At 50.7% G+C, this 27,973-nt stretch overlaps 1 protein-coding gene across 1 annotated transcript; it reads left to right on the top strand.

The window, feature by feature from the left end:
* Window positions 1-70: 70 nt before the first annotated feature.
* MBD6 (methyl-CpG binding domain protein 6) lies at window positions 71-27,813 on the top strand. Its single transcript, XM_083599616.1, has 13 exons — window positions 71-278; window positions 5,065-5,214; window positions 6,227-6,363; window positions 6,893-6,995; window positions 9,935-10,100; window positions 11,387-12,649; window positions 18,227-18,765; window positions 19,711-19,852; window positions 20,738-20,919; window positions 21,797-22,288; window positions 23,092-23,141; window positions 23,251-23,326; window positions 26,197-27,813. Exons 3-13 carry the CDS (start codon window positions 6,251-6,253, stop codon window positions 26,269-26,271), a joined length of 3,201 nt encoding a protein of 1,066 aa, XP_083455742.1. The 5' UTR covers window positions 71-278; window positions 5,065-5,214; window positions 6,227-6,250; the 3' UTR covers window positions 26,272-27,813.
* Window positions 27,814-27,973: the final 160 nt, after the last annotated feature.

Here is a 27,973-nt window from a genome sequence, read left to right as displayed (position 1 = left end):
CCCCGGCCCCCAGTGCGCATGCCAGGGAGGAAGCTCCTTGCTCAACCCCCTCCTCTTCCTGGCACCGAGTCCGGGGGGAGGGAGCGAGCGAGACAGGCGCTGGGGGTGGGTGGGGGCGGAGAGCACCCGCGAGCCCTGCAGCCTGACCCCCCACCCACCCAGCACCCGCCGCGGCGGGGGGCGCCACCCGGAGCCCCGGGAGGGCGGGGGACAAGTTGGAGCCTGCAGCGGCGGCGGCGGCGGCAGCAGCAGCTGGGGAAGGGGCATCATGAACCGAGGTAAGTGCCAAGGGGGCCCCGGGCACTCTGGGCAGCAGGCGCGCCGGGTGGTGCACTTGGCACGGGCACGGGGAGCGCCAGCGCCGGGAGGCGAGCCCGTGGCCCACCCTCGCCCACCCGGCCAGCTCCTCTTGACAGTTCAAACTTCTGCCGGAGTTGGGGAAGCTTCGCCTTCAGAGCGGGGCGGTGGGGGCAGAGAAAAGGCGACTTGGCGGCCGCCTCTCGGAGGGCAGCTCTCCCTGCAGCGAAGGCGGAGAAGCCGGGAAGGAAATCTCGGGCGGCGATTCCAGCAGGCACCTTCCCACCCACCCAAAATCCGGATGCACGCACGAACTGCTAAGGTCGGAAAGGGGTTGGCTGCCCTCTGCCTCCCTGGAGGTGGAGGCGGTGTCCAGGCCTCACTCTGCCCAATTCAGCTGCTGCTGCTGCTGCTGCTGCGGTGGAGGAAAGAGTAGGGCCAACACCATTAGAAGCACCGCCCCTACTTTAGATTCCCCCCCTCCCCACTTTTCAGACACCCAACAGCAGGTGGCAAGTTCTTTTGGATGACCCACCACAACTATAATTTCCTACAAAAGGGCTCACACAGCGACAGGAACTGGGTCTCTGCACATTTCCCATTCTTGTGTTGATAAATTTCAGGTCTTGTTGAATGGGGGTGTGGTGGTAAGGAAAGAGCTTCTCCTCCAATCCGAATCTGCCCCTACTCATACGCACACACAGTCTCTGAGCTGAGTAGAAGTGGGATCTCAGAGGTATTAAGTGCACAAAAAGGGGACTGCTCAGGAGACTGCAGCTTCCTGAATAATTCAGACTGAAATAAGAGGTGAATATGTTTTCTTGTGGTCACAGTGGCAAGTCCGAGGCAGAGTAGAACGTGGGACCCCTCCAAGTCTAGGGTCTTTCCCTCCAAATCACACAACTGCCCTTGGCTGCTCACCAGTTCAAGGTGGACTGCTGCCAATATTTTTACAAGTTCTGTCATGTTGTTGTCCTGCTTGTTCTTCATCTAACTGGGAAACTTCTGGGTAGCCAGAGCATGTAAAATGTCCAAATGGGACATTTGGATAGCAGCTGGTTCCTGCTGAAGGGGACTGGCTTGCATGGATCCAGGCAGTGGCAATTAATAGCAAAGGCTTATTGTCTCTAGTTTATGCTGCTTCATTGCTCAAGGTATCTCAGGGCTTTTCAAAACAGGTTTGAAGTGTATGCCACAAAAGAGCTGTGTTTGAGTCTCCTGTTTCTGGTCTGTGTCGTGGTTTGGGGCAAATTCTAGATGTGCATTTGTTGAAAATGGTAAAAACTGAATATCCAACACCTTGCAGAATATAATCAAACCTGGCCTTGTGTTTCAATAATCAGAATACCAGCAATACAATACATGAGAGGCCTACCCTTTTCTCCACATGCCATTGAAAATACATGCCATTTTAGAAGAGCCAGATCACATAGCTAGACAATGAAGCATATCAAACAGCCAGGGTTGCCCTGTGCCAGTAGCATAATATTCACTTTCCCATTCTCTCGCCACAGGTCAGAATAGGCTTCTGCTGTGAGGCCCTTACATGATTTTTATACATTCCACCTCTGGATCCCCAAGGAGCAGAACCAAGAGAGTCTAAGCATTTTCCAGTGCACTGTCATTTGAGGATCTGGTTGTTTCTTCCCAACAGTTCCTCCCACAGCGAGATTTCCTGGGTGCAGAATGCAGGTTTCCCTCTATGCTGCACCTAGTCTCAACGGCAGCTACAAATAATGTTGGCATCTGTCCGTCACAAAAGACAAATCCTGCTTAATTAAAGGAGGAGGGTGTTTTGCTATCATTCCAGTTTTCCCTCTTTGGTGTTTTTGAGATAAAAGTTCACTCCCTGCTTTCTCAGAAGTTGCAAGGTAAATAACATACAACTCTCTGAAAGGGAGAAATGTTTCACCTCTCCTACTGTTTCAACTTTCTAGGATGATTCCTCAGTTGGGCAGGCTAGCATTCTACCTTCTCCCCTCCACTAGCCTTCCCATAAGTAGGCGGCTTGAGGCAGGAGGCTTAATTTTTATAGTGGCTTAACCCCACCCACATCTGGCTCTACCAATGAGTGGCAGGAGATGGAGCCAGTTGTTGGCATGCTACTGCCTCTATTATTAACCCTTTCTGGTATGTTTTTCCTGGATTTCTGAGTTTGACATGTTCAGATGGAGCTGTTCGAGGTGACTATGGTTGTCAGCTTTTAAACTGATCCATGGTTGCTCTGCTCTTTCTTCTGATTTCTACATATCAAGCAGCTTTTAAAGGCACTAAAACAGGCAATGCTGTTGTTGGTTTTCCTGTTGGCAACCCTAATGTTGATTTCTATTTGCCATTAGGGTTTTAAGACTGCTCTGAGGTGGTATTTGACCTGTTGTACAGCCTACTCTCTAATCCAGAGCTGTCTTAATGGGCTTAGATTTCCCAGTTTCAAAATAACAATTTTCCTGACTGTCTGGGGTGTGTAAGAATTGCCTCTAGGGAACCAGTCAGAGAAGCTTTATGAAAGCAGGTGAAGATGGTCTGTAAACTGTAGTACAAGTTTGTGTGAGCAGATGGGCTAGTAACCTGCAGGCATTTTGTGGGGCACTAACTGTTTTGAACTGACTTGTAAGGCTGCTGTCCTCTTACGCTCTCTGACCTTTTGTACCTGAACACCAGCTGTATGACATCTGCGCATCTCTGCAGAAAAACTTGTCCCATTGCGGACTTTAGCACCCATTCAGGTAGCCACTCTTTTCCTTTACTGAGAGTTGAAAATCAACAGCTGAAGCTTCTTGGTGTGAGGCTGCAGTATGGGCTAAAGCTTCACCTGAAGGTGCGTCTCCACCCCCATCGTTCTGCCTGGACACTGAGGTCCAGCTCCGAGGGCCTTCTGGCGGTTCCCGCGCTGCAAGAAGCCAAGTTACAGGGAACCAAGCAGAGGGCCTTCTCGGTGGTGGCACCTGCCCTGTGGAACGCCCTCCCACCAGATGTCAAAGAGAAAAACAACTACCAGACTTTTAGAAGACATCTGAAGGCAGCCCTGTTTAGGAAAGCTTTTAATGTTTGACGGACTATTGTATTTTAATACTCTGTTGGAAGCCTCCCAGAGTGGCTGGGGAAACCCCGCCAGATGGGCGGGGTATAAATAATAGATTATTATTATTATTATTATTATTATTATTATTATTATTCACCTGGTAATTTTCTGCTACATTGCAGAATATCCTGCAGCACAGCAGGGATAAAAACATAGGATCAGCTCTGTTGGTATTCAGAGGCAATCTGCCTCTGATGGTGGAGCAAGAACCTAGCTAGCATGGCTAATAGCCGGTGATAGTATCTTCCATGATTTAGTTTGCTCCTCTTTTAAAAGCCCTCCAATTTGATGGCCATCACAACACCTTTTCAGTCCCACAAGGTGGGACTAAGTCTATAGCTTAACTTTGTGCACAATTTGACTGAGCATGGGGAACCTCCAGTCTGGAGACCAAATAAGACACTCCTGGTCCTCAGGATTCTCCCAAGCCATGCCCCTCACCAGTGTAGCTCCATGCTCTCCTTGAGTACTTTCACCAGGCTGGAAGGTATCTTAGCTGCTGTAATGCTTGCCTGGATGGAAGATGGAGAGATGCCTCTGTGTGGATGTACTACAACAGGGATGGGGAACCTGGCGCCCTCAAGATGATGCTGTACCCCAACCATTGTATGTATCCTTGACCATTGGCCATGTTGGGTGGGGCTGATGGGAGTTGAAGTCCAGCAACATCTGGAGAGCCACAGCGGCCCTATCCCTGGTGCATAGAAAACTTTGGGGTTTGTCTGGAATGTAGTTTGCTGCACAAAAGTAAGAATTGCATTGATTGCTCTGCCCATGTTTGCTTCTGGCTCCACTCACTTTTTGCCTCTGCCCCCACCTGCCAGCCCCTGGAAGGTTGCTTGTGAAGGAATGTGGCCCTTGTGTTGAGAAAGTTGGCTCACCAATGTAGTAAAGGTAGTCTTCCAGATCAGTAGGCACGACTCCTGCCTTTTAGTTACCCCCTCTCTGGAAATGTTGACCTGGTGCCGTAGAATAAGGTGGGGGAAGCTCTGAGGTGGCAGGTGACATTTATGAATGCTCCCCTCCATAAACAGCTCCCTGCAAGCAGAAAGCTAGCACGGCAGCTGGGCTAAATGTACCAACTTTTAACTTGCAAAGACATGTTTATATTGGGGAACATTATTATCTCATTCTGCTGAATGTGTAGACCAAGGCTTTTGCCTGGAGAGAGGAATGGATGTCAGCTGGACAAAGATGGATCTCCACGTGGATTCTCCAGGGTTTCACATGGCTTCGCTTCCCTTTATACCCTTTCAACCAATCTCTTGTACTTGCAGTCAGAGTGGGAAGAGGGTGTCCACATTCTCCCATTCTTTACAAGGTGGGTGAAGTTGAAATCCTAATCCACCGTAGCAACTGGGATTTCAAAACCAGGGGTGGGTGGGCTGTTGTTGTCTTAACTCCAGGATGATTAGCAATGAGTTGACCAGGATGTGATCGGGTGTGTTATGTTTTACAGGTGAAGTCTTTGCTTGACTACCTTCTGCAGCACAAAATAATTAAGTGTGCCTCAACTCTGAGCTTAATGAGGGGTTTTGCTGACCTGACAAGGGCCCTAGTGAAATAGGCAGGTCTTGAGCAAATACCTTTGGCCCACACGGTCCCTGTCGTGGGGGAGGCTGTGGGGAATCTCCTCTCTCTCTCCCCCTTAGTGATGGCATAACAATGTCTTCCTTCCATTCCAGGTGTAGGCTAGCGTGGCCGCAGAGTGGGTGTGAGCTCGCTGCACTGGACGCCACCCCGACCCCAGAAGAGAGACTGCTGGGCTATGAGTGCCTGAAGGGATCGTGCCCACTCTTAACGCCGCCTGCCGTGAGGTTTGCAGCCATGAGCAGGTAGGAGCCATCGGCAGAGCAGATCTGGGATTAAAGGATCAGCCAGCTGTTTGCCGTTTCACGGCTCCCTCCTGGTGGAGTTTAGTAGGTCAGAGCTGCCCAGGGAGTGTTGGGAGGGGGCAGAGGAAACAGACAGACAGTGGGGGCTTGGGGAATGCAGCGCCTGACTCCCCGATTCACCTCAGACACCCTGCTATCACAGTCCTGAGCCTCCCACATCATGCTGATGCCTGTCTCCTAACCTGAAGCCACCTTGCTATATCACTATTTGTCCTACCCACTGTGCTTTCCTCCCTCTTCTGCCCCCCCCCCGCCACTTGCCAGTTTGTCTCCTCTGTCCTGTTGCTGCTCAGTGATCCCCGTCTGCAAAGCACCTCCTTTCCTCATTCTAAAGGCTGATCTCTGTGTTGAAAAGAATCATGTAGCAGAGTCCCTGTGGGACTGTATCACGTCAGATGGCAAGTGGTAGTAGGGGAAGTCAAGGGTTTCTTAATGCTCCCCTATGTTTAAAAACGAAGCAAAAAATGCCCTCCAAACCCTCTGTACAGAGATTCCTCCACATGCAAACTGTAGTGGTACAGTCCTGCAGGCACTGTGCTGTGTGATTCTGCTGATGGCGTAGCTTGGTTCTTTTCTAGAGCTTTTCAAGCTAGCAAAGAATCAATGTTTATCTGTTTTCGTTTTTCCAAAATGTCCACCAGGGAGGTAGGTGTGTGTGTGTGTGTTGGGAGGCTTGGAGGTGATTACGCAAAAACTGATGCCACATTTTCTAGGTGGGTGACCGTTCTCCAGAGGCAGCTAAAGTCCCTAGACCAAAGTAAGCTCCATACTATCAGGTCTTGCCATTCGTGGCCTGTTCAACTAGGCTGCACCATTCCCAGCTTAGGGTTGGCCTGAGAAGTTTGCAACTGGCTTACATGCCCTCCCTCCCTCCCTCCCTCCTTCCTTCCCCACCCCTCTCCAGGCAAGGTGGTTGTGCCTGCCATCTTGGTGACCCTCTGGGTTTTTTCAGGTGCCCAAGTGCTGAGGGAGCACAATGAATGGCGGCGATGATTGCTCTGTTGTGGATCGAGGTGGGCGCCTGGCAGTCACACCTGTGCCCGTGGGCTGGCAGCGCATGGTGGAAGAGGGTGGAGTGCGCTATATCAGGTAAGCCTGGCATTATATCTGGTGATGGGGCAGATGGGGCTCATCCACCTGGGAAGGCAGCCCATCTAGGAGAAGGGAAACTCTGATCCTAAACCTGCACGGCCTTGTGGGAGATCTTCAGGAGAAGGAAGGGCTAAGGAGTAAACCCTACACAAATCCAGAGTGGAGTCCCTAAGACAGTTGGATGGCACTTTGTACGCCTCCTTCCTGCAACTCCTGCAGCCAAGCTGGTGCCAAATGTATTGCTCTGCTTTCCTTTGGACCACATCAGTGAGGCTGAGAGGGGGGTCTTGTCGTCTGGGCAGCCCAGGAGCCCCATACACAGCGTCCAGACTTGCACCCTTTGGTGCTTCTAACGCAACACTTTGACTTCACCCTCGGAGGTGCACTCCATTGTCACTGGAGACAGATGGATGCCAATGGTGAGCTTCTTGTTCACCCCCCTGGTGTACTAGTCCCCTGACACTTCTTTCTTTCTTTCTTTCTTTCTTTCTTTCTTTCTTTCTTTCTTTCTCTCCTCCCCCCATAGTCCCAGCGGCACAAGCCTGGCTTCGTTGGAGCAGACTCGTGCATACCTGCTGGCGGACGGCACATGCAAGTGTGGCCTGGAGTGTCCCCTCAACATGCATAAGGTACAGAACTTGCGGGAGAGAACCAAAACTGTGCTTGCCACCAGCAGTGGGCTCTGGCCTGGAGGTTTTCAACCTTTGCCCAAGTAGTGAGAATAACAAAAGGAGAACAAAGGTTGACAGCAGGAATTTTGGAGGATGTGTTACACCAGGCTTCCTCAAACTCGGCCCTCCAGATGTTTTGAGACTACAATTCCCATCATCCCTGACCACTGGTCCTGCTAGCTAGGGATCATGGGAGTTGCAGGCCAAAAACACCTGGAGGGCTGAGGTTGAGGAAGCCTGTGTTACACCAAGTCAGCCCATGGACCCAATCTAGCTCAGTGTCCTCTGCACCAATTGGCAGGGGCTCTCCAGCGCTTTCAGAGAAGGGAACGTTGCCAACTTGACCCGGGGATGACAAGGCCTGAACCTCAAACCTTTTGCATGCAAAGCACCTGTTGCACCACTGAGCCATGGCCCTTCTTCCGCTAGTGGCCAGGCCTCGTTCCAGAAAACGGGGGAGCTGGTCATTTGCTGGGAACCCTAGACTTGCACAGGGCCACCAGCCCAGCACTACCACCATTACTGTTCTTGCTTTCTGCAGAGTGCCCATTTGGGCCAGAGACGTGGGCTGGAGAGGCACCTCTTTGCGGCAGCTCATTCAGCAGCTTTGTAATTTAGCCCTAGAAACTGGATACAGAAGACCAGCCCATCTAGTGCAACATCCTCACAGTGGCCAACCATAAGCCTGTGAGAAGCTCACAAGCAGGACCTGAGTGCAACAGCCCTCTTCCCACTTGCTATTCCCAGCATCCTGCCTCTGACAGTGGAGGTAGATTACAGGGAATTAAATATGGGGAGTGTTTACAAGTGCTGAAAAGAATTGCTGGATGTGGCATTCACTTTCCTAAAGATTCCCAGCCTTTTTAAAGGAAGTTTCTAGCCTTTGTTGTTGCAAAGGCACACTTAAACGTATGAGAGCAGAGCCTGGTTGATTCTCAGAAACTGGGAGAAGGGGGTCTGTGGGATAATATTTCTACTGGTCTAAGGACGGGGCTCCAGTGCCCTGTAATTCCTTGCTGCTCCTATGGGAAGACTAAAGGAGGCAAAACGAGAAAAAAGGCAAAATAACTCAAGGCTGCAGAATACAGCTTGCAGAGAGTACATAAAGCAGAGAGTTTTCTGCTGTAGAGGTGGATGCTGCCCTGTTTGGCTTGGGCATTCCAGCTCTGTGATCCTCAGGCTAGAAAAAGGTCTGACCCTCTACAGTTCTGCCAAATTCTGCCCTTTAATTTGAAGAGCAGCATGCTAGATCCATGAGCGGGGACATGTTCACCACACTAAGCACCAGTAGCTATTTTGGAAAGGAACAGAAAGTGTGTGTGTGGCTTGGTTGGGGTCAGATCTTGTCATTCAGCAGCAGCAGAAGCTGGCAGTGCATCCAGGGCTCCCTTCTGCCAACAGCACATTCCTAGCTCTTCCCAGTGCAGGGGCTTTCCAGCTCTCCACCTCAGGGAAACCTGTTCCGAGTCAGCTGTCATTTGCTTCACTCTGTGTGACCAGAGCCTGCTAGGACACACCTGGCACACGTGCTGCTGCTGTTCATTTCAAGGGAAGTTGCCTTCCCAGGAAGGACCCAAGTTCAATCCCTGGCATCCTCAGGGCTGAACCAAGAGACTTCTGTTTGACACCCTGGAGAACCACAGCCAGCGTAGATAATACTGAGCTAGAGGACCCAATAGTCCATCTTCTCCTTTGTGGCTGGACAGAGCCACCTACTGCATAGGGGACAGTTGTAACCAGAGCTGTTTGTATTCCCCTTGTGAGCAAGCACACCACACACACGTGGAAATCAGCCTGCCTTTGGCATCCTAAGAATCAAAGCTTTCATTTTTTTAAAGAACAAGGTACTAGTCCTTTTTGATGCTAAGACACTTTTGAAAACATGTGAACGGTGTTTGGAGAAAGAAGGCAGAGGGGAGATGACTAAGACGTCAGAGGGTGGGGAGGAGGGGCATTGCTTATGTGTTCTCCGTGGCTCTTGGCTTGTCCCCCTGCCCCAGGGCTAACAGACAGAAGTAATTGTGCAAACCGTATGCAGATTGATTCGATTTGCACAGTTTATTCAGGTTTCAGGATTCAGTCTCTGCTGGTGGAGCTTTGTGGGCGCCTGTTTTGCTCTGAAGGTCAGCTGCTTTCCACCCATTGGGATGACCCTCCATTCCAGTTTCTTGCTTTAAGGATGACTGTATGTGGAGAAGAATTAGTGAAAGAATCAGCACAAGTTTGCATTATGGGGTCAGTAAGGTAACAGTCATCATTAGTGTGCTGGAGAAAGCAGGATTGGAGAAAGCAGGATTCAGATCCCTGCTCAACCACAAAGCTCACTGGGTATCCTCGGGTCATTCAAAATTTCAGCCTAACTCCCCACCCCTGGGTTGTAGTGCAGAGGGCAGAACCATATATCCTCCTCTGTGAGTTCCTTGGAGGAAGGGTGGGTTTAAAACAGGGTTGGGGCACCTTTGGCTCTCCAAGCACCGATTGACCACAATCCCCATCATTCCTGACCACTAGGCCATGCTGGGCCTCTTAAGGTGGGTTCCAGCACCTCTCAGGTGGGCACTATTGCCATTCTAAAAGAACGAGAGAGGCATTTATGGCGAGTTCTGGCACCTCTTTTTCTAGGAAAATAACACTGACAACAACCCTGTGAGGTAGGTGAGGCAGAGAGGCAGTGACTGGCCCAGGGTCACTCAGTGAGCTTCCTGGCTGAGGGGATTTGAACCCTGCTCTCCCAGGTTTTAGTCCAGTACTCTAACCACTGCACCACACTGACTCTAACTTGGACCACAAGAAATGGCCTGACTCCCACTGCAGTCTCTTTTTATCACCTCGTTCCCCTGGATTGGTCAGGTGCCCTCCTGTTTCTCAGTATTTTCTTCCCACCCCATCATGGTTAGGTTTTCAACTTCGACCCAGCAGCAATGGTGACAGGGAGTGAAGGAAGCAAGGGCGACGAGGACATGACCAAGCTGTGCAACCACCGGCGGAAAATTGTGGCTATGGCCACACTGTACCGCAGCATGGAGAGCCATGGACCCCTGAGCCTGCCACACCTGGGGCCAGGTAACTGTGGTCTCCTGCACGGGGCCATATTCCTTCACTGTTCTTTTCGGTAGCACTGTAAACCTGGCCAGCGCTAGGGACTGGGAACTGGCTTAGCCAGCCAGCCTATTCAACCCCAGTGTGAGTCATTTGCTCTGGGCTGTCTTCCATTTAGGAGACCTGCTTAGATGGGTGCTCACACATCAAATTCAACCTGTGTACACAAATGTTTGATCTGTACGCTCATAAAGTTATTTGCGTGTAATATTCTGTGAGTGTGCAGTTTGTATACCTGTGTCCACAGCAGTTGAGCTGTACAAATCAGCAAGTGTACACTCTTTTCACACTAGCACTTGCACATGTGTCCAAACACCCTGTACAGATATTCAGTGTAATGTGTGAACGACCCTACAGAGACACAAGGGGAATGGCCCTCTAATTATTTGTATGTTGTGTTTATTGTTGTTCGGTTATTGAGATTATGTAAAGTAAAAGAAGGGACGCGGGTGGCGCTGTGGGTTAAACCACTGAGCCTAGGGCTTGCCGATCAGAAGGTCGGCGGTTTGAATCCCTGCAACAGGGTGAGCTCCCGTTGCTCGGTCCCTGCTCCTGCCCACTTAGCAGTTCAAAAGCACGTCAAAGTGCAAGTAGATAAATAGGTACCGCTCCAGTGGGAAGGTAAACAGCGTTTCTGTGCGCTGCTCTGGTACGCCAGAAGTGGCTTAGTCATGCTGGCCACATGACCCGGAAGCTGTCTGTGGACAAACGCCGGCTCCCTCAGCCTGTAAAGCGAGATGAGCGCCCAGAGTTGTCCGCGACTGGACCTAACGGTCAAGGGTCCCTTTACCTTTCTTTAAAGTAAAAGAAACATGAAAAGAAAAACAACTAACACTGTGGATACTCCTAAAGTGGGATATAACTTTTATCCTTTCACACTACAAGTAATATGAAGTCACATGTACCTCAGCAGTGAGAAAAATTATGCTTCAGACAGCACAGATTTGGGCAATGCCAATATAACTGCTGAACAACGTCCCCAAGGAAGAATTAGGAATGTCTCAAATGTATTTGACATCAGCTTTATCTTAAACATTAATATTTTTTGCATCTGGTGACTTTTGTCTTCTGTATTTGCTCCACATCATCCAGTACCACCAGAGTCATCACTTGCATTGCCATCATCATTAGTTGATGCTAAGATAGTGGTTTACAAAGTATATATTTTAAAAAACCCTGAAACGTTAACTTTGCTTAGGCCCATGCAGTGATTGCCTTTTGCAGTGATTGCCTTTTGCATCTGTTTCCAGGGCCCACCTTGACCCAGCTGCCTCACCCAACCACACCGGGGCCCAGCAGTCGCCCCCAGCAGATGCTTCCCAGCAAAGCCTCCACCACCTTGGCAAAGGGCCCTGAACTCTACCAGCAGTGCCCCTCGGATCGCTATGGCAACGCCTGGTCCAGCCCGAACTCTCCTTTCCCCCGCCACCACAGCACTCTCTTTGGGGATGTCTTCCCAGGCCGCCTGCCTGCCACCACCAATGGCAACACCCGGCCGTCCTTCCCAGCTGAGCTGAGTGCTGTGGGGGGGCCCTTCCTGCCCAGCAAGGCCCTCCCAGACACGCTGTCCCGGCCCTACCCTTCCAGCTGCCTCCTCTTCCCCCCGCCGGATGAGGCGGCGTCCAGCCAGGAGGGCGGCCCCTGGAGCAGCCGGCCGGTGCCTCTGGGCTCTCAGACCAGCACCACAGGCTCACCCGCCCCCACCACCCTCTCCTCCATTTCGTCGCCGGCAGGCAGCGCCGAGCCGTCCCCGCAGCGCTCTCGGCACTCCTCAGCTTCCTCGGAGCAGGGCCTCTCTGGACACCGCCCAGCCGCCAGGCCCCCCGGCTTGGATGCAGCGGCCCCAGCCAATGCCTTAACCAACCAAAGCAGCAATAACCTGCCCTCAGTGCCCTTAGGAGTTGCCCCGGAAGGCAAAGGACCGCCCAGCCTGCTGCTCCTCCACCCTCAGGGCCCAGGCTCCTTCCCAGCCAGCAGCTTGTTGAGTGCAGCCGCCAAGGCCCAGCTGGCCAGCAGGGGGCGTCCCGACGAGCTGGCTGCCAGCACTTTACCCAGCCGCTTGCTACTGTCCATGGTGGGCGGGCGAGCGCCCAGGCGGCAGCGCCGCTCTCCCACCGTCCTGCGCCTGCTCAAGGACTCCCACTCGGCGGGGCAGGCAGGGGGGCTCGCCCATCCGGAGGAGACGCCGACCCGACACCCCCGGCCTCGGGACCAGCTGCCGGCAGGGGAGGCCAAGAATGGACCCCCCAGCTCCGGGGCTCCGGCTCAGCCGCTCTCGTCCCTGCTCAGCTTGCTCGCTCCCCCCGTGAGCTCACTGGCCGCCCCTGGCCTCCCGCCGGTGCCCCCGACCCCCGCCGGCGACAGCCCCAGCCCTTTGCCCTCCTTCCAGGACTTCAACAGCCAGCTCCTCAGCCTCTTTGGCCAGCTGGCCTCGGCGTCTTCTGAACAGATCTCAGGGAGCCCCCCACAGCCAAAACCGCCTGCCTCCCCACTCGGATCACACGGCACCCCAGGTAGGTCCGTGCGTCTGTAGGTGGGTGGTGCCCTTCACAGAGGCAAACTCCTTCCCCGCCACACCACCTCTGAGGGTGGGAAAGACTGGGGGGGAACTCATCCCTGGAGGCAGTGAGGTGTCTGCTATATGTCTCCTTCCTCCAAGATGGGGAAACCTGTGGCCCTCCAGATGTTGTGGAACTACAACTCCCATCAGCCCCAGTCAGCATGGCCAGTAGGATGGGATTTGTAGTTCAGCACGTTCTGGCTGAAGCCCAGGCTTAGCTCACGTGCGTTGAGCTATGTTACTCGGCCACAGCCTTTCCACCCTCAGCAGCTGTTGTAGGGTAGTGATAGGCAGCTCCGGTTTGCTCAGAAGCAAGCCCTGCTATTTCATTTTTTTTAAAAAAAGATATTTATTGAGATTTTCCATTTTATACAAACCAAAAAGAAAAAGGAAAAAGAGAAAAAAAGATTAAAAAGAAAAAGTATTAAAAACACATAAATTTCAAATCATATTTTCCAATAACATATTTCCTTGACCTCCTCATACCTCCCCTTCTTGTATTCCAGTTCAAATTGTTCATCCAGCAAATCCTTATCTCATAGCATTACAGCTATAAACCTTATTTTCAATCCATCTTCTTAAATTATTGTAACTTACACTTTTACTTATGTGCAAAAAAGAACTATTTTTTCATATTCTTTTGTATCATTACAGCTAATAACCCCTTAATTTCAATCCAACATCACTCAGTGTTCCTTAATGTTACAATATTTTTGCAAATAGTCTTTGAATTTCTTCCATTCTTCTTCTGCCGATTCTTCTCCCTGGTCACGGATTCTGCCAGTCAATTCTGCCAGTCCCATAAAGTCAATCAATTTCGTCTGCCATTCTTCCAGAGTGGGTAGGTCTTGCGTCTTCCAATACTTTGCAATGAGTATTCTTGCTGCTGTTGTAGCATACATAAAGAAAGTTCTATCCTTTTTTAACACCAATTGGCCGACCATGCCCAGGAGAAAGGCCTCTGGTTTCTTCACAAAGGTATATTTAAATACCTTTTTCAATTCATTATAAATCATTTCCCAGAAAGCCTTAATCCTAGGGCACGTCCACCAAAGGTGAAAAAAAGTACCTTCAGTTTCTTTACATTTCCAACATTTATTATCGGGCAAATGGTAAATTTTTGCAAGCTTGACTGGGGTCATGTACCACCTGTATATCATTTTCATAATATTTTCTCTTAAGGCATTACATGCCGTAAATTTCATACCTGTGGTCCACAACTGTTCCCAGTCAGCAAACATGATGTTATGTCCAACATCTTGTGCCCATTTAATCATAGCAGATTTAACCGTTTCATCCTGAGTATTCCATTTCAGCAGCAAGTTATACATTCTTGACAGTATCTTAGTTTTGGGTTCTAAAAGTTCTGTTTCCAGTTTGGATTTTCCCACCTGGAAGCCAATTTTCTTGTCCAAATTATAAGCCTCCATTATCTGAAAATAATGAAGCCAGTCTCGCACCTTATCTTTTAGTTTCTCAAAACTCTGCAATTTCAATTTGTCACCTTCTTGTTCCAAAATCTCCCAATATTTTGGCCACTTGGCCTCCATATTGAGCTTTTTCTGAGCCTTCGCTTCCATTGGTGATAACCACCTTGGGGTTTTGTTTTCAAGTAAGTCTTTATATCTTGTCCAGACATTAAACAATGCTCTTCTGACAATATGATTTTTAAATGCTTTATGAGCTTTAACCTTGTCATACCACAGATATGCATGCCACCCAAAAACATTGTTAAAACCTTCTAAATCCAAAATGTCTGTGTTCTCAAGAAGTAGCCAATCTTTCAACCAGCAGAACGCTGCTGATTCATAGTAAAGTTTAAAGTCTGGCAGGGCAAATCCACCCCTTTCTTTTGCATCGGTTAATATCTTAAATTTTATTCTTGGCTTCTTGCCCTGCCAGACAAATTTAGAAATATCTTTCTGCCACTTCTTGAAACAGTCCATCCTGTCCACAATTTGCAATGTTTGAAACAAAAACAACATTCTAGGCAATACATTCATCTTTATAGCTGCAATTCGACCCATCAAGGAAAGCTTCAAATTTGTCCAAATTTCTAAATCTTTTTTCACTTCCGCCCAACATTTTTCATAATTATCTTTAAACAAGTTCCCATTTTTTGCTGTCATGTTAACCCCAAGGTATTTCACTTTCTTCACAATAGATAGCAAGCCCTGCTATTTCAAATGTGGCTTATTCCTCAGTATAAGTGCATTGGGATTACAGCCTCGCTGTGTGTGAACAGCAAGCGAGAATGTTCCCCTCAGTCAAGCCTTGCCTCAGTCAATATCTAGTAACTAGTATCACGCTAGCTTTTATTTCTCAGGGCCAAACCAGGCTAGGCGTTTTGTTGTTCTTACTTTAATGGAGTTGCAGGTGGTTCTGCATCTGATCGGAGCAGCGATGGTGCAGAAAGGTGCTTAACCTTTTCTCTCAGACAGTTTTCCTGATCAAAATCACCCCCTCATCTCACCAGCTGTTTTGCATTGTGTATATACTGGATTTCTGTTTTCCACAGCAAGAAAAGCAGCACAGGTCGCACTTGGATCAGGAAAATGGCCTGTAGGTTAAACTCCCTTCCACTAATCCAGCTAGATTTGGGGTAAAAACCAAACCTGTGTGGGGACACACCACATGCTTCTGTCCACATAGTTACTGTGGCCCTGAGCTTTTATACATGGGGGGTACAAAAAATCCAGGTGCCCAGTAGCTGGGTCTGGTGACTGGGTTGCCTCAAAGCTCACAAGGCTGTTTGCTTCTAGCCGGTGCCTAGAAAATTTTGCTACCTCTTTACTTAGGGCGGGGCCATAATTCAGGGCTAGAGGACATAGTTTGCATGCAGAATGCCCCAGGTTAACTCCCTGGCAGATATCAGGGGATGTTGAAGACCTCTCTGCCTGAGACCCTGGAGAGCAATCGCTAGCCAGGAGAGACAACGTGGGCTGTATGGACACATAATCTGGACTGGTATTCTTTTATCTGTTTATTTAATCTTTACCTGACTCTTCAGCTGAAAAAGCTCAAAGAGCAGTTTATGTACAGTCAATGAAAACAAGGTAGTCCCTTCCTGCAGGCTTACAACCTAAAATAAGGAAAAAAGGAATGGGTAGGGAAGAGCAAGAGGCAGGGAAGCAAAGCCAGCCCTCAGTTTTTAAATAGGAGAGTTCATAATTGAGATGGGGAACAGAACAACTAATGTGCATCTCATCTCTGTGCAGTAGGCTAATTTCTCCACACACCCCTGTTTCCTCCACCCAGATACACCAGAGGCATTATCAGAGTTCCTTGGCAGATTCTAGTCAGGGGGAAACAGTCAAGGAGTGTTCCAAGCAGGGTTAGGGAGGGGGGTGGCCTGGGGAGGGGAGATATGGCTGGGCTGCTTGTGTGCTTCCAAGCGCCAGATAGAGAGACCAGGAGGACTGCATTCAAGCCTGGCCCCCAGATTCCCCACACCTGCTTTATAATGACCAGCTGAGATGGAAAGTGTTCAGGTCCCTCAGCAGAACCAATGTCATGGCCCTGCTTGCCACCTCCCTAAGGCAGCTGGAAGTATTGCTTGCATAATGAATGCACAGTCTTTTGAGTACAAAAGAAAAACTAAGCAAGCAGGGTGGTTTCAGACACTGGAGAAAGAAGCAGGGAGACGCGTGAGTGCCTCTCTCCCTACTAGAGAGGTAGGAAGGTTGTCTCCCACTGACGTCGGCAGAAGTCTTGCAAGCACTGTCGGTCTGGTCCGACACAGACCCACATTTTCTCCCCTTCAGCCCTGGCTACTTGGCACTGCCCATTCCCTTCTATCCTTGGCCTTTTAAAGAGCATGTCCCAAACAGCAAGACACATCGTGGTTTCACACAATGATTTTTCTGAGCTTCACTTTGACCCCATTGCCCTTCTTCACAGAAATAGCTTATAGAATTGTACAGTTGGAAGGGATCTCAGTGGTCATCTAGTCCAACCCCCTGCAATGCAGGAATAAATATGAGCTATGAAGTAATAATGAAAAGATGGCAAAAGGAACCCATGGACTTTCCCTCAGCACCAAAATTCTCGCAGATTTAGAATTCAGAATTAGAATCACAATTTCCCCCGCCTCCGTTGCCCTTCTTGTCTTCTCCTCTCTTGAATTTTAGACTAAGATCCCTGGGGCAGGGACCGGTTCTCTTATACTCTGTGAAGCAACATGCACATTGGTGCTACTATTTACATAATCATAAAGGATCAGGGGTGTCTTTCATGGCAGAAAACAGGGCTCCCATGTAGGCCTGAGCCCCTGTACTTATCTCTGCTAAAAGAAAAAAGTTAGTACTCTTTCCAATCAATATTCTGGAAACATTGTCCCAAAATGGTGGTTTCCCTTGCTTGCAAACTGTTCCTATACCTTACATTAGGGAGGTTTTTTGGGAGGGGCGGGGGCCGCAGCCCCCCAGGTGACTCCCATCATTCCTGATCGCTGGCTGGACTGATGGGAGTCCTTAACATACAAAGGGTCACATATTCCCCATTTCTGTACTTGTACTTTCTGCCTCCGGAAGACCACTGATTCCCCATCCCTGCTCTATACCACGGGGACTCCAATTAGCAGGGGGACTTTTCTGAGCTGGGAGATGAACCTTGCCGCTTGCTAATGTATACAGATCAGACTGCTGTTAAGGGACAAGTTTAAAGGCTGGCTACCCCAATGGGGACCGAGATGCGGGTGGCGCTGTGGGTTAAACCACAGAGCCTAGGACTTGCTGATCAGAAGGTCGGCGGCTGATCAGAAGGTCGGCTGATCAGAAGGTTGGTGAGCTCCCGTTGCTCAGTCCCTGCTCCTGCCAACCTAGCAGTTCGAAAGCACAGCAGAGTGCAAGTAGATAAATAGGTACCGCTCCGGTGGGAAGGTAAATGGCTTAGAAGTGGCTTAGTCATGCTGGCCACATGACCCGGAAGCTGTACGCCGGCTCCCTTGGCCAATAAAGCGAGATGAGCGCCGCAACCCCAGAGTCGGTCACGACTGGACCTAATGGTCAGGGGTTCCTTTACCTTTACCCCAATGGGGAGCCGAACAGAACTGAGTGGCTGGATGGTGGTGTCTCGGGAGGTGCTCTGCAGTGTCACAGAAGACTTCATTGCCAGACTGGCTATCTGATGCCTCAGAAGCAGGATTACTATAATTCCATGGGTTGGTGGGGAGGACACAGGTCTCTTGAGCCTGAAATAATTGCATGGCAAAAAATGTAGAGGTGCAGGCAGCTCCAGGCTGAGATAAGCATCCTCTGTTGAATTTTGTCTGCCACACAACTGCAAAGAAGGTGGCGAATTACGTGCTTATTAAGGCTGCAGTCCTGCACGTGCTTAACAAAGGAATAAGTTCCGTTGAGCTCAGCAGGATCACCTTCTGAGCATACATGGAAACCAGGCCTCTCTTGGGCCTCTTCTGAACAAGCCCTTCTGGGAAGGGGCAAGCATGGAACAGTGTATTGGGGGGGGCAGTCCTTGAGGCGCCGCGTTGCTCTTCCTCAGTGTCTGTGCCTTTCTTGTCCCTTTCTAGGTGCCAGTTCTGCTTCACCTCTGACTCCCAAAGCCCCGTCGGCAGCCAGCCCTGTCCCCACCAGTGCAATGGAAGGCGGGGGCCTGGGCTGCCCTGTGACCTCGGGCCCCGACCCCTTCCCCTTCCTGGCACAGGAGCAGGCGCTGCCTTTTGGGAATGCTCTACCTCCCGGGCTGCTCCCACTGGGCTCCTTCCCCTTCTCGCTGACGCTAGGCCCGGAGACGCCACTGCCCCCCCTGAACCTGCAAGGGGACCCCGAGGGGCAGCCCTTGCTGCCTCTGGTGCTGCCCAGCCTGGATTTGCTGCACCAACCCAGCGGACTCCTGGCATCGCTGCTGGGGCTGCCAGAGGCGACGTGCGAGGTGGAGAGGGAGGCAGCCGCGACGGAGCCCCTGCTGGAGCCCTTCACTGGCCTCCATGAAACTCTGCAGCCCCTGCTCTTCCCAGCACTTTCCACCCCTCCAGCTGTCCTAGCTTTAAACTCAGCACTGCTGGCGACCAGCCTAGGCCCTTCTGACCCTGGGCCAGGCCCCCCACAGGTAAGACAACTGCAGGCGGGGTTTGCCAGGGGCTGCTTGTTCCTTTCAAGAGGAAGGTAGAAGTTTCACAGGTGCAGCTTCTCCTCTCACAGGGCACTGGGGAGGAGGGAGGGTGGAATGGAAGGAACTGTATTTAGTGAATACCAGCCAGGCTCAAAACTCTTAAAGGGGCCTTTTGCAATGTGGTCACACCTGGAAAGCAGGTGGGAGGAGGAGATGACAGCTGCAGGAAGCATGGGGCTTGCACATACCTGAAAAGCAATGTTTTCTGTCTTTCTTTTAAACTAATGATGGAACAGTTATTATTTTATACAGTGCCACTTTGCAGAGGCCCATAAACAACATCCATGGCCCAAGGAGTTTCCATAATTTGTCCATCGCCATGTGGGCGGAGGTGGAGTGATTCTATGCACCTCAAATACTATAGAGGGGTGCAGTGCAACTCTGCCACAGAATCCCTGCCAATCATTGCTAGGACATCCAGCGTTGGGGAATGGGAGGCAGAGCTCTGCCCTCACTAAAATAGCATCCCAAAGTGTAATACCGAAGTGTTGCATCAAAAGCAGGAAGACAGGCATTGACTCTCTAGTGAGGGGCTAGTAAGCAAAGGGCTCTCCAAGATACATGTGGGACTGGGAGCTACATGCCCACTTTGCTCCTAGTGCCCTGTGTCTGGGTCTCATTCCTTGGTCATGCTGTAGTGTTATAGAAGGCCAGGAATTAATAATGAAGAATGAGATCAACATTTGAAGGCTCAGCTGACCTGCCATATTGCACAGATAGGAGCAAGCACGGCTGCTCTAAAAAAACAGAAATTCTGCAGAGGGTGGGATCCGGGAACACTGAGCCATAGCAACAGGCTTCAGGCGCTCTCCCCAAATCAGCTGCTGGGCTTGCCCAGCCCCTTCGCTCCCACCTCACCCTCCGCTGCTTCTTCTGCCCCAGACTGGCCTGGCTGGCACTCCTGTGGCACCTACCTCCACCAGCGCAACATCGACGACTACTGAGGGCGCCCCCAGCACCTCAGGGCGGCTGCATCCCCTGATGCCTCAGCTTGTGAACCCACTGCTGAGCACCACACTTCTGGGTGAGTTAAACCCCTTCTTTCTGCAGGGCCAACTCCTAGGAAGGCGACGCAGTGGCGGAAAGGGGGCTAGCAGGAGCTGCAGCCACATACTAATGTGTCTGAATCGGTGGGACTGGGATTGAACAGGGCCTGGATGTAGTTGTGTCACGGCAGAAAGAAACAGTCCTACTTTTACAGCTTTGTATTGTCAGTCCTTCCACACATTCTGGTTTATTATTTGGGCCGCTAGTTGAAAAGGAATCACAGCCACTCTGATACTATGCATTCATTAATGCTCCACATAGGGTCTGGTCACCCGCCCTCCGCCCCCCAGCAACAGAAACCATGAAAGGAGCCAAACTGACAATAAAAAAACCTGTGGCCAAGGTCACCCAGTCAGCTCATTGAGGTGGTGATGGGGAAACACCCCTCTGACTTCTGTTTACTTGCATTCTCCCTCTTGATCCAAGGCTGGGAAACTCAGGCCCTCCAGAAGTTTGGACTCCAATTCCCATCAGCCCCTCTCAGCAAGGCCTAGGATCAGGGATGATGGGAGCTGTAGTCCAGCAAGATCTTGAGGGGAACAGGCTCCCCCCAAAAAATTTTTGGGGTATTTTGGGCTCTCACGTTTTCAAGCTTTGGATTCCAGAAGTATTTGAAGGCGGAAGTGTGGAAGAGCTCTATGTCCACTGCAGCTGACAGCAGGTGTATGCGCAGATGTCCCTTTCACCCTTTTGGAGGAACAATCCTGTTCCCTTTAGTCAGTATATATTGGGCAGGGGAAGAGAACATACGAAAACAGGTGCCGTTACAGCTCTTGCGGTGAGGCACCTTGGAGCACCCCTGGGGACGGTTGTGTGAGAGTCACATTGTTCACGGCCTGGCCTCCTTCTCTCCCCCATGTAGGTGACCTGTCAGGGCTGAACCCAGGCTCCGGCCCCTCGCTGATTGGAAACCCTCTTCTCCAGGCCCAGCAGCCGCTTCTGCCACCCAGCCTGCAAGGGCCGCTGGGACTCCAGCTTTTCCAAGGGCAGCTGCCCCTGCTGGCCGCCTCCAACCCCCTGGCCTGCCTCCTCCAGAGCTTGCAAGTAAGTGGAGAGCCGAGGGCTGTATCCGGCTTCCAAGGTCAAGGCAGCATTCAGAAACACCCCCCAGATTCAGTACTTGGGGGAAATGCTTATGAGTGTTTTTAAACTCACAAATGAACACAAATATGCTGCATTAGCATTGCTTACTTTGCTGTATTTGGGCTATTTTGGAATGTTATAGGATGGGTTAGGAGTTTTATGCTTGACATTTTTAAAAATTGCATCTTTTCACCAAGTTGTGCACCCTCCCCCCCCCCCCACTTCCTGGTAGCATCCTCACAACTCAGTAGTTGACAGTAGTCAACAGCTGTTTTAGAAGCAAAAGCTGATTTCGGTAAGGGTGATCAGAAGTGTGAGGGTGGGGAGTTGCCACCCATCAGGAGAGGGTTTTCCTGGGCTCTTGTTCATGTGTGTTTACATGTAACATGTATTTTAGGCCAGAGTGGGGATTAGACCCTGGATCTCCTTAGTCAAAGCCCAACACTGTCCAATAGGCTGGTTCACTGGGATGGCGAAGGATTAAAAAGAAGCAAGGTGAGATGAGCAATTGAAGCAGGAAAATGGAGCCCCTGTCCTTTTGGGGTAGGCGCACCCTGGGTGCTCTTGCACTCCAGCTCCCATCAGCCCCAGCCAGCATGACCAACGGTCAGGGTTGATGTGAGTTGGAGTCCAACATCTTCTGGAACACCACAGGTTCCGCACTGCTGGACTTTGGGAAAGAAATAGTAACACAGGCTGTTGCTGAAAAGACGAATGTTGTGAATACTGAGGCCAGCTTTAATGGACTCAGCAGAAGTGAATTTAAATATGCTTTTGGAGAAGCAGTCTTTGCATAGTTCTGACGGATTTCCTCCGCTGTCTCGTCTCTTTTTGCCAGCTGAGCTCTGGCTTTGGCGTCCCAGAGAAGTCTGTGCAACCGAGTGAAGCCCCAGCCCCAGCCTTGGCCAGCGGGGCCCCTGCAGCAGAGACGGAGCCAGGCCACAACACTGCGTTGCCCCCCCCTTGCACGGACGCTGCCCCTACAAGTGCCTTAGAGCCGCCCAGAGCCCTCGAGCCAGCCAGGCAAGGACAGCAGGAGGCCCCCCTGGGGCAGGAGGCCAGCAGCTCGCGCTCCCCGCTCAAGCGGCCCCGTCGTGGCACGGAAGACCTGAACGGAGACTCCGGCAGCAGCCTCTCTCGGGGGCCGGGGCGGGGCGGCAAGTCTGGACGGCGAGGGGGCGGGCGGGGCAGGGGCAGGCGGCACTTCAACGGCCAGCTTCCCGACTTGGGCGCAGGCCACCCGTCCCATCCTGCCTGGCGCTGCAACGGGGAGATGGTGGCCAGCAGTGCTGAAAGCCAAGCGGGCCCTTTTGCTGTCCAGGAGATAAAGGTACGTCAGGTGCTGAAACAAGGGGGACAGGGAGTCGGGGGGTGACTGGGAAATGGGCTCCACCCTGACTTGGCTAAGGGGTGGGGGAGGGAGCACAGCTTGCAAGGCCCCCTTGCTATTCAGAGGCAAGCTGTCTCCTGCTTTCCTGATGCTGCAGACAATGGGATGGCTCCGCCATGATGGACCCATCCATATTGCTGGCCATCTGAGTTGGACACCACATGCTGGACTAGGTAGACCCGAGGCCTTTGTGCACCAACACACTTCTAATGCTGCTGTTTTCAGCATACGGAATGCCTCTGGTTTGAGCCCTTGCTTCTGCATTGGCTATGAAGGGCCTGTTGCATGCTGAGCAGCAACAGTGTTCAGTGAGGCTGCTAGGAAGCTTCACACACAAGCCGTAACAAGTCTGAAGCATTGGGTTTGCGCACTCACACGCCCGACACCCTTGCATAGCCAGGAAGTCTCACTTTTATCTCAGTTTAGCATTACATTCAAACTGGGGGTTCTGGTTTTTAAAAGACAGACCAGTTTAATAAGTCAGTGAATTTGAAGTTAGCTTGTTACGAAACTAAAATTGACAGAGCTCTTCAGGGCCGCTTGGTAGGAAGAGGTCAGGGGAGCACATGAGCCTTGTGGGATATTCAAAGTGGCCTTTGCATAATGGTCCTGAGGAGTCCAGGGATTGGAAGATGGACAAACTGGGTGGAGCCGAGTGGACAAATGGATGGCTCCAAGGACGCTGGGAGCAGGAGGAGGGGGAGGAGATGCAGATGCTCACCTTCCAGTCATCCTTCTTGCAGGGCCCTCCTGGAAGGCGACCAGCCCGACGTGGCCGGAGGAGAAAAAGCAGGTGAGGACCATGTCCCAGAAAGGATGGGGCTCATGGCAGAACCTAGAGCAAGGTTGGGGGCCACTGAAAGCTTCTTCCTTCTTTTTAATCCACCCTTGTTTTTTTGCAGTGGTGCCCGGCCCAGCGCCCGACCTGAAGCTACACGGATCCGGGGTCCCAGTGCTGATCCAGGGCCCAGCCCATTGGTAAGTGCCACCCCAGCCCACCCCAATGCCACCTCCTTCAGAGTGGTAGGCACTAATCTGTCTTGCAGCAAGGCTGCTTTCTCCCTCCTCCCATGTGCCTGGACACCACACACAGCCCAACACCTAGCGGGAAAGGGTTAACCATGCACTTCTCCAAGCCTCCTGTCCACATTTGTAGGTCGCAAAGACTCAACCAACTGCTTAGGGTGAAAGAGAAGCCAAGGGAGCAACCACAAGTCACAACCTCATGCACCCCGCGTGGCACCCAAGTCAGAGCAGAGGCAAACTATTTTCTCGGCAAAGTGCTTCTCAAGGTCACAGAAGGCCAGCGAGGGTTCCTCCAAGCTGCTCCCTGGGTCCTAGAGCATGATAGACCTTTTGGCCCACAGTGAAACACCACTGGGGGACACCAAGGAGGCGTAATAGAGCAGAGAAGCCTCTCTCAGCCACCATCCCTGCTACACACAGGGGCAGGCAAAGGCCTGTATTCTGTCAAACTAACCCCGGGTCTTCCTCTTGCTGCTCCCCTGTGGCTTCATTGTGGAGCAGCCATGTGTCCTGCCTTACAGAGGTCAGTCCTCTGGGTGAAGGGCGGTCTGGTCCAAGGCCAGTTTAAAGATGAGAAACTGTAAGGAGGCTTCTCCTAACAGGATTTTCTAGAAGATAATTGCATTGAAATTGCCCATGGAAGGTTGGCACCTGGACAGCCGACCGAGCAGGCACACACAGCTCACATGATCACAGTCTTTCCCACCCTGACAAGATGCATTTGTTTCAATTACAGTAGTTCCTAAATTTGCATTGTTACATATTTATCAGCACCTGTAATTTTTTTGCACAAATATGTGCCCTCTTTTGTCCCGCTTTTTGTGTGGTGAGGGTGATGCCTTTCCTATTTTGGAGGAATGCACAAGTGGCCACCCCCCACTTCATTGCCACAATTTATGTCTTCAGATAATCATTTCCTTTAAAGCACTTACTGTCGCTGAAAAGCAAAAATATCAATACACTGTGTGGATCTGATTGTGCCGCAAATGGAAGAGCCTGGCTTCTGGTGTCCATTGGCTTCATCAGGATTTCTGTGTTTTCAGTTTAAAATAAACAATTGATCAAAAAGCTTTCTACATTTTGGAGATGAGCAAAAAACAAAACCACCAGAGAAAAGGCAATGCAAATTCAACTAAAAGTGAAGACTTAAAAGGTGTCCTACCATTTTACATTATCACTCCCATGCCCTGGTGATTTTATTCTTTGTTTAAAACATTTCCATGTCACTTTTTGAAAGTGCTTAAGGCACCTTAGAACATGATGATTTTAATTATTTTAAGCTCAAAGCTGTGTGCACAAAAACAGGGTAGAAACCTGTACCTACAGCAGCAAAGCCATCATACCTCTCCCCCTGCCAGCCATTATCTCCATGTCCAAAGGCCTTTTAGAAGAAATGGGCCAACACACCCATCACTGGATATCAACAGGACAAGCCCAGAGCAGGACCTGTGAGGAGGCAGCAACGTCAGCAGATCCCAGGAAGGGCAGAAGCTGGGATAAGTGGTTCTCTGGACATCTTCCCTCAAACCACAGGGCAGCAGGACCCAAGAGAAGCTGACAGGAAGCTGGCCGAAGCTGATGAAGTCACCAGGGGAAATTCCCAAAGGAGGGCGACTCCAGGGCACTGAGGGACTATGAAAGCAGCTGAAGGAACATTGGAAGCTTGCCCTAAATTAGAGGATAAAGGCCTTTCCTTTTTGTTGCCAAATGCGAGAAATTGTTTGGAGCAAAGGCTGACATCATTGCTCTGGTGACAGTGCTCAGAAATGGAAGTGCCTTCCTTGTGCCCCAGTCCAGGAAAGGGAGGCACAACTTTTTGCAAGCCCTGCTTCTCCGCTGAGGGAAGGTGGAATAGGGCTGTTGAAGATGATCTCAACAGCAGAGATGGGTAGAGTATGTCATTCTTGTAAGGACACATTGATGGGAATCTGGATTTCCATGAGGGGGAAAATCTGCAATCTACCAAGTAGCCATTTCCACAGTCTGCTGGGAAAGCTTCATTCACTTCAGTGGGGCTTGTGCTGCAGAACTGGATTGTGCCCCATTGGCAAGATTGGTTGTCTTGTCCCATTCTGCCAGCAGCAATGACACCTGCATTGACTGCTTCACCCCTCCCACCTCTTGCCAAAATCCATTTAGTTTTCCACTCTGCTACAGTACAGTTTTGCCAGCAGGACAGAGTATCGGGTGTTCATTATGTGTTCATATTTGCATCAACCCTCCGAAACAAACCAGTTTTTTGTTTCAGCAATTGGCAAAGAGAATTAGCAAGGCCTTTTCTGTTACAACCCCAAAGCTGAGAAGAGAGTTCTCCAGAAAGATACATCATCAGCCCGCATCTCTTCTTAGCACTCATCTTAATGGGAGGCTCACAGTTCAGTGGTAGAAGCCTAGAGACCTTCGCCATGCCAAACATATGCTCTGTCTCTGAGCTATTACCCTTCCCCTTGGTTTGCTGCCTGGACCCAAGAAGGGATTTCTTTTGCACTCCATCCTATTCCCACCCTTCCTACTATTATCACTGGACTAGGGCTGTCCCAGCTTGCCTTAGCTATACCTTTTAGTTTTAGTACCCACTGCAGAGTTAAGTTTTATTGTTGCATGTACATCCCCCTTCTGTTTTATGGGGCGTTTTGCCTTCTGCCTCTGCCTTCCTTCTTCCACACCCCTTCCCTCTTTTTACACCCTGGAAATAAATGGACTTTATTTATAACAGGAGCATCCTCTGCATTGGCGTAGATGCAGCTCCTGCCTCTGAGCTCTGCCACTTAGTAAGCCGAGCTTTAAACACCCCCTTCACTCTCTTTCTCTTTTTCTGTTAGGTTGACTACACTATTGCTCGTCGGCCACGGCCTGGCCGACCCGTGAAAAACAGGAGGAGGAAACTGCCCACATAGCACCGCCTGAACCGGAGACCCCCCTCGCTCCTAGGCGATCAGAGCTTAGGACACCTCTGGCTTCTCTCTCTCTCTCCCCCCCCACCCCCCTTAATCTCTGGTGCCCACCCCCTGGACATGGGGCGAGGGGAGGGAAATACCAGCAAGAGGATCGGCTGCTGCTGCTGCTGCTGCTGGGCTCTTTGCGCCTTAGCCGTGAATGTGTTGTAGCTTCACCAGTTGCCTGGGTCCCGAATCTCTCCTAAAAGGGACCCCTGAAAGCACAAGGTGCATCTCTGGTCACAGCATTTGTTTTGGGATGTGGGTGGGTGGGAGCAAAGGCTGGGATGGGAGCAAAAGGAGCACTAGAGCTGGACACACCCATAGCACTTCTTGGAAGCTTTTCTTCTTTCTTTCAATGACCTGACGGGGAGTCCCTTGCCACTGTGTAGTAGCTGCCCCTTCCCCTGACGCTGGCGAGATTCCCCTCCCCCCCCTCGGTTGAATCTCAGAACCTCAGCAGGAGTAGCAAGGGCCATGTGCTCCAGGAAGAGGACATCCTGGCCCTTTCACTTCCCACCTTACCTCAGACCTGTGTGCGCTTTAGCACCCAGGTGAGAACCAGCTCAGGGTTTTAATACAAGAATCAGTCTCTTTCTCTTTCTCTGCCTTGCCAAAAACACACACAAGATCCTGGCCCCTGTGCTAAAGGTACAAAGCAATAAGGAAAAAGAAGCCACGTTTTTGAAGGGAGGATTCGTTCCCTTCCATAGTTCAGCAATTCATTCACTCCCCGCCACCACACTCCCCCCCCACCTCCATTGAGACGCTACCGAAAGAGAGTGGCCATGAGGCAAAGTCCGGCTGGTGAGTTGGACTTGCTCTTCTCCTTGGCTCTAGTTGGGCTCCTGGGACTGGTAGGGCTTCATGTTCTCACCCCCCCCCCTTGACACACACAAACGAAAAAGCAACCTTTGCCTATGTGTTTTTCTCTCTATATATAGAAATCCTCAAAAGAACACTCAGGTCCTTGCCCAGGGAGAGGAGTAGTTTGTGCTCTAACTAGAGTTGGCCCAGCTTTGCCCCTGCATCTGCTTCTCTAGCCCCCTCCCTGCAAACATACACACTACAGCCTTCATCTCTGAACGACCAAAACGCTCCACGCCCCAAGTACACCACCACCTGCCCCCATGTCTGGTTGAGAATCTTGACGGATTATGCAAAAGCACTGTGTAGATACTGTACAGTTCGCGCTGTCTCCCCCTCCCCTGTGCACTTCAAACCAACCAACCAACTTCGGCCTTTGTTTTGTATAAATAAATTTTTTAAAAAGGAATTTGGAGGGGGGGAACTATTTTCCTTTTTCGAGCTTAAATTTTGTTTTGTAAAAAAAAAAACAATTACACAATTGTGAATTGTAGCTTTTCTATGGGAGCGACTTTTAATTTAACAGATGAAAATATTTTGCCGCTTAGATCGAAGTTACTGTTTCTTTACTTGTTTATTTTTTTGGGGGTGTGTGTGTGTTTTGTATCAAGTATTAAAATATGTATTTAAAACAAAGTCTTATGGGGTTGGTCTTTTGTCAGCTCAACTCACAGCTCTGGAAGCAGGGTGGTGTGCAGCCCGTATTTTTAAGAGGCTGAAAACACCCTGCCTTAAACTAAGTCAGTCCACCGGATGAGATGGAAATAGGGTGGTGGTCTGTGTGCAAGGGCGAGCT

Source organism: Podarcis filfolensis, assembly GCF_964270895.1.
Source record: "Podarcis filfolensis genome assembly, chromosome: 2".
In the NCBI taxonomy this organism is placed as follows: Eukaryota; Metazoa; Chordata; class Lepidosauria; order Squamata; family Lacertidae; genus Podarcis; species Podarcis filfolensis.
Note: the sequence above shows the minus strand (reverse complement) of the source record. Positions and strands in the feature narration are given on the sequence as shown.

What these genes read in the sequence shown, in the direction of transcription:
- MBD6 (XM_083599616.1), top strand. Translation starts at nt 6,251, where the DNA reads ATGAATGGCGGCGATGATTGCTCTGTTGTGGATCGAGGTGGGCGCCTG. An exon ending in CTGGGCCAGGCCCCCCACAG is followed by an intron (nt 18,766 to 19,710) that starts GTAAGACAACTG and finishes CTTCTGCCCCAG; the next exon opens with ACTGGCCTGGCTGGCACTCC. An exon ending in GCTGAGCACCACACTTCTGG is followed by an intron (nt 19,853 to 20,737) that starts GTGAGTTAAACC and finishes TCCCCCATGTAG; the next exon opens with GTGACCTGTCAGGGCTGAAC.